The sequence below is a fragment of the Haemaphysalis longicornis genome, unplaced genomic scaffold (assembly GCF_048455015.1).
Source record: "Haemaphysalis longicornis isolate Haplotype H1 unplaced genomic scaffold, Haemaphysalis longicornis Haplotype H1 scaffold_10, whole genome shotgun sequence".
Lineage (NCBI taxonomy): Eukaryota > Metazoa > Arthropoda > Arachnida > Ixodida > Ixodidae > Haemaphysalis > Haemaphysalis longicornis.
In genome coordinates, this window is record NW_027526204.1 from 117,099,707 (window position 1) to 117,106,028 (window position 6,322).

At 46.4% G+C, this 6,322-nt stretch overlaps 1 protein-coding gene across 1 annotated transcript; it reads left to right on the top strand.

Moving 5' to 3' along the window:
- Positions 1-561: 561 nt before the first annotated feature.
- Positions 562-3,596, top strand: LOC144157924 (uncharacterized). The gene is made up of 3 exons (XM_077688640.1): positions 562-983; positions 1,809-2,054; positions 3,237-3,596. Exons 1-3 carry the CDS (start codon positions 687-689, stop codon positions 3,591-3,593), a joined length of 900 nt encoding a protein of 299 aa, XP_077544766.1. The 5' UTR covers positions 562-686; the 3' UTR covers positions 3,594-3,596.
- The last annotated feature ends 2,726 nt before the right edge of the window (positions 3,597-6,322 follow it).

Below are 6,322 nucleotides of genomic sequence, written 5' to 3' on the forward strand. Positions count from 1 at the left end.
GGGGTACCTTAATACGGACGCCCAGTCGTGCGCAAGGTGGGAATCAGCCTGAATAAGGGGAACACCAGAACGACAACAACAACAAGACAGTGGTGCGTCCTGTATTCTTGTCTTTTCGTTGTTCGTCTAATTTCAAGATGATTCCCTTGCGAATATGTACCAACTCGCTAGATCAGAACCATTCGTGCGCAGGTTGCTCTTTGTGCCACTGCGATAAGGCTACGCAATTTCTTCCATTGGTAGAAGCAGCAGTTTATTTGTTTTCGACGATTATACAGCCTAAACCAAAGGCCTAGGTAAAGGACTACTGCCATGGAGCCGAATTGATGCTTTTTCTGCTCGTTTGTCATGCCCGGAATCCCCGTAGAAGCTAAGGGCCATTCTAAAAAGGTTAAATGAAATGCAGACATGGGCCATCCAGAATGTCGTGACAGTTTACTGGTGATCAAAGTGGCCACTTTCTTTTAATGCTTCTAAATGCACTCATGATGCTTCCAGGTTGCTGTGGTAAGTACAGGGGCTGGAGGCCGGCCGACGAACAGCCGCCGAAGAACCGCTGAGTTCAACCTTCTTGCAAATGCTGTAGGGTTTGACAGCAATCCTCGACCATCACACTCACATTGTACCGTCAAGAGTGAGTTGGAAGTCCTGTTCTTTTCGCAGCCGCAAAAGCACCACTACGAGACATGCCTCGCGGTAACTATTCCAAGTACTCGGTCAATCAGGAAGCGGCCGAAGGAAAGCGCTCTCTTCTCGACATCAAGGACGGCACCGTTCCACTCGTCATCACCTCATTGGACCCGGGTCTCACCCTACGCGAACTAGACGGCAGGCGTATCCGCCGCACGCTGACGCAGGTGGCCGGCGAAGAGCTGGAGAGAATGTTCTTCACCAACAGAGGAGGCATCACTGTCTACGTCACAAGCAGCCAGGCCTTCACCCGACTTAAGGCGCTGACATCTATCATCGGAGTATCCGTGAAGGTATGCGCTCCTTCAACGAGCGGATTTCCCCTTTGAGTCAGCCTTGGAGAACCCTTCTTCAACCTTAAAACACTTATAGTGTCCTAAGCTGGGCGAGTTGGAATGGAATACTTGGCTGAAACAAGCGCGAACGAAAGGAAGAGTGGCGGAGCGCCAGCACCGTCCTTGTGTTCCTTCACTCCGTCTTCGTTTGGTTCACGCTGGGTCAACCAAAGTTTTACCTTTGGGTATATTTTGAATACAGCAGTGGCAACGAAAGTGTATGTTGGTATTTAGTTCCTACGTTCTGTCGCAAATGATTTAACACAGCTATAACGCGGTGTTGTGGGGATAAGTAAAACCATATAAGGAGATGGCTATACAACAGACGAATGTGAACAGAGTTTACAGTATGTGATTGGCCAAGTGTTGCCTCCATTTCGGCCATATGACCAGCATTAGATTAGGATGATAATATTCAGAGGCGGAGGGAGGAGACATGGTACCCGCCCGCTCGTGTGGAGAGCGAAGTAATAGGTAGGTAATTCAGCTGCTTCGGATGATACAGGTTTACACAAACTGGTTGTAAGACCACAGCACACTTCGATTACTTGCCCGAAAATCTTCTTGTTCTGCTGAATATTTGTGTTGGTGTATTCCCATGGTTATGGAAATGACAATTTCAGAGTATTTAAATACACTAAAAGAACTTTTGGTTCAAGTGTGAGGTTGCCGCCGCAGGAGCAACTTTTAGATAACATTCTTCAGTTTCTTTTCCTGTTTGTTGCGTATGCAGCTAGACTTGACCCAGATTCTTTCACAGTGCTTTGATGCTTTCACACGCAGGCCCAGCTTCCTCGCTGGTTTCACCGCAACGCATGCAAGGTCGGCCCAGTGCCGCAAAAGTTCAACGACAAGCGGCTCCTGGAGCTGCTCGCCCCTTCCGGCGTCATCCACGTGAGACGGCAGCTCGTGCACTCGCGACGGCCAGACGGCTCGATCCAAATCGACCCCACGGATCAGGTGGTCCTGCACTTCGGGCCAGAATACCAGGTTCCCAGACAGGTCAAGATGGGCATGAAGCTGTACGACGTGAGTGGCCGCTTTTGCTCGCATGATCCAAGAGATGCGTAAGAACGGGAGCAATACAGTTACCGCGCTAACTCAACTACAGCAACCCTTCTAAGGTAACATCTAAAGCCGAAGCTCTGATGAGGCGTTCACAACTCCAAGGCATGAAAAAAATACCATGGATCGTCACTCCAAGTGACAGCGCATGAATGAGCGGATGACCTAAATCAGCGTCAGGGCTTAGACCCTACCCCTTTCCTGTCGTCAAAAAAGAAAGGCTCAGCACCCCCCCCCCCCACCGGTCTTGGCTCGAGCATACGAGTTATGGCAACCAAACCAAAAAAAGACTGGTTTGAGTGGTCCAAAGCACCAGGCTCAGTACAACTAAGGCAGTCCCGCCTCACAGGTCCCGCCTGCCCTTCATTTGGTTGGTTGATGGCTCGTACCCACTCAAGGGGATTGGCCAGGAAATGGGCCCTAACTGAGAGAAGAGGAAAAACTGGAATTTTGATTAAAAGAAGAAAAGTTTATTCATTCGATTCCCTATTCACCTTGTTTCTTTTCTTCCTTTTCATAATTATCTTCGCAGTGTCGATTGTATCAAACGTGAAGGCGCTTCCAAGTGCATTTTAAATGAAACGCGGAAATTACGATCACTATTTCCTACCAAAGCATCAAGAGCCGTAATTATTTCAGTTCGTACGACTATATAAAACTGTATTTCAACTGTATAAAAAGATGCTACTAAACTGGATGGTCTTTGATTAAAGAATGTTGAAAATCCGGAGCTTACCTCTGTAATAAAAATCCAGAACCGCCAAATGTGAAAACGAAATGCGAAAGACCGGCACATACAGAATGTTCTCGGAAGCAGAAAAATCAGAATGGAGCAAAAAAAATTCAGGTTTAAAATAATCATCATCCTTGTCATAATTATTAGTGATCGTCTTTAGCCCCCCTCCCCCCTCCCCACTTTTTAAGACACTTTAGAAGCGCGAGGTCCAAGGCGACTGCACCAACTAAGCTGACAAGGATTTACCCTTTGGTCTAGAATTTTTGTATCTTACACAAGCGCTAGACGATGGTACGCATTGCCGACTCTGCCACAGCATAGCCTGATCTGTTTCATATCGTTCACGATAGTAAAATATGCTTCGCAAGCCCGGGAACTAATAATGTCTATTTCACGCCCATCACGCGCAGGTGCATTCCTACCTACCACCGCCGGTGCTTTGCTCCAAGTGCCAAGAGTTCGGTCACGTAGCGAAGACATGCCCAAACGGTCAGCGCTGCAAGCACTGCGCAGGGCCGCATCCTTACAAGGTCTGCACGAAGATCATGGAAACTCCTCGTTGCGTCAACTGCGATGGCGACCACACGACCACGTTCGCCGGTTGCAAGGCCAAGATGAGGGAAGTGAAGCGCAAGCGTGACGAAGCCATCGAAGCGAAGCGGAAGCATATCAGGGAGCTTCGCATGCTCGACGAGCAGCGAGAAGCCGAGCAAGCCGAAGCGTTCGAAACCAGCTCGCGGTACAGCCGTTACTTCTTCTTTGATTAAAGAACCTCTCCGATTTGTTCGTGTTACGTCTTATGTGCCACGCTTTGTTCCACTACGACTGTATTGAAGCATGGGCGATTGCTTTCACAAACGATACTTCTTGCCTTTCGACAAGCGTGGTGTCTGCTAACAAACTCTTTACTCTCCCTGTTGACCTTCGTGTCGCAGCCGAGATGCGTTTGCGATTTTGCCTTAGTTGAATATGTGCCAGTTACTTCGGTGTATTGGTTGTTCAGAAATAAAGATCATGGGGCAACATAAATACTACAAGATGCAGGCACTATAAAAAACTGGGGGATAAAACAACACACCTTGCGACGAAACACTAGGGTCCCATTGCGTTTTTTTCATGTCCGTTGTTTATTTTCTAGTAGTTCAATTTAATGTATAACGACTGCGATTACTGTTCATAATCATCCTCAGCTTGCTTTGTCTACTGCGCAACGACGGCCTCTCCTTTAGACCTCCAACCACTCCCGTCATGCGATTACAGCTCCGTAAGACTATATATTAATACACTGCTCGTAACTTAGCCTTGTATTGCGGCTTTAACAAAATCAGTCGTTGCCGATGGTGGCACACCTAAACTGTAATGCTCTTCGCTACAGTCCCGGGCAGGCTATGTTCATATTGACACTGCTGTAGGGGATGATATAGACTTTACACCGATGAAACTGGGTGCTGGCCAGGGAACCACAGATGAGGAGCAGTGAGTACATAGCGGTTACAGTGCAGACCGAACCTCTTCCTTTTTCTTACCAGTAACGGCCGGTCAGTTCTTTAAAGTTGCCTTCTCAGATCGCTTCGTGTGGTCACTTTCCGTCGTAACATTTACCCCGGGGGAAGACGAAGTGACGTTTCAGCTTAGCTACATGCACAACCTCAGTCCTGCACGAGCGGCGGCCGTTACACGTGACTTTGGCGACGGCATAGCTGGCATCGTTTAGGCGGGATAATACCTCGAAATTTCCGGAGTAAGTAGAAATGATAGAAATGACCTGCTGCTGTAATCCTTTGCTGCGGCTGAATCCTTTGCGCGTAGGCATCGTGTAAATGTGACGGCCTCTACACACTACACGCACTTTTCTTGTTCAGACTAAGATTTTCAGTGCATCAAACTAAAGAACCTCAACCAGTTTCTAGTAAATCGATTCATTCCAATAGCATACATTAGTGGCTTCCATGTCAATACTTCGATCGAAATGTTCTCCAATTTCGAGGTGACGCCCTCACCAACCCAAGTTTAACGCAGACTTCTGCGGCCCTAGCTGTGTATCTCACCAGAGGATCAGACAGTCAGACACTATGTCGTTTTCAATGACCTACAAGAGGCCATTGGCTGTAGCGCACGAATTTACTAGGTCCACAGTAGGAACCAAACACTTTGGGTCACTCTTCATCCTCATTTTACGATTTCTGTCACACTGCTGTCATGGTATGCCTCAAGATTCTGTGCTATCGCCGACTGTACTCAATTGGTGATGTCTGGACCTGCCGCGGTATCCATGCAGTACCCTGTACAATTCAAATAAAGCACAGCACACCATCCCCAATGCAACACGGCAGACACAATACTGGCATATCGGTCGACAATTCAACAGTAATACTTCGCATTCGTCACATCAAAAGGAGTGCTTAGGTGTCCTAGACTTTTCTTCTGCTTCTAGTCACTGAGTGCCAATCACTCAGCAGTGTCGCGCCAATGACTACTAAATGACCCTTGATACTTCTACCAACACATTTTCACAGACAAATGGTTTTGACAAACGTAGTGTACAATTTACAGGATAAAAATTAGGTTGTCAAATTCACACAATGGCCACATTATAGGCTTTGCAGGCTTTCCTTTGTAGGCTTTCCATGTAGGCTTTCCACAGTTCTGTAGGCTTTCCATTTAACGAAGCACACTGGTCTTAGAAACATTTTTTTTTGCTTTCCAACCAATACTGATGAAACTTCTTAGGCTTGTTCAGTTTTTTAGCTGATTTCAAAAATCTAATTAGTTTTGGTGAGAGGTAACTAGTTTCTGAGGACTGTAGGAAAAACTATTCCACAAAAGATTACCAGCAAGACATGAATAGATACCAGAAGTTGTAGAGAACGAAACATGTTTTGCAATCACATAAATGTATACATCAATTCTAACTTCTAGGTTTGAACTACTCTTGTTAACCATTTAAAATTAATGCTAATTAAACAACTACTGATACACAAAATGTGAAATCTGCTTCCCAAATCGCATGGTTTACACATTCAGCTTCACAATGCAAAAGAAATGATGTTCCTAGCTGCACTACATGCTGGGATGTACCTCTCGAGAATTTTGTATCACTGCGACACCACTCGAGGCGAGAAAGTGGGCAATTATGGGAAAATAATTATTCTTTGTCGCAAACGGGCCGCTATATCTTTATAAGTACGTGGCACTGTTCCACATACATAATTTTTGGAGGAAAAACGGAAAATAAAGAAAAAAGTCATGCCTGAAAAAATGCTTTTCTGGGCAATTTTGTGTTCCCCAAGACCCATGTACCCCCTTTAAATCAAATATTCTGCATTTAGGGGGTTCGACTGGAGTTTAAGTCGTCCCGTAGGTGATGCGACTAAGCAGCAGGGCCTGTTTGAGCTTGCAAGGTTCACCCTCTTTAACTACTGTGTGTTGGTCTTAGACGTCGAGGGAGACAAGTAAGTTGCGAACATGCTTTAGTGAGTTGGAGGCTAAGGGCAGC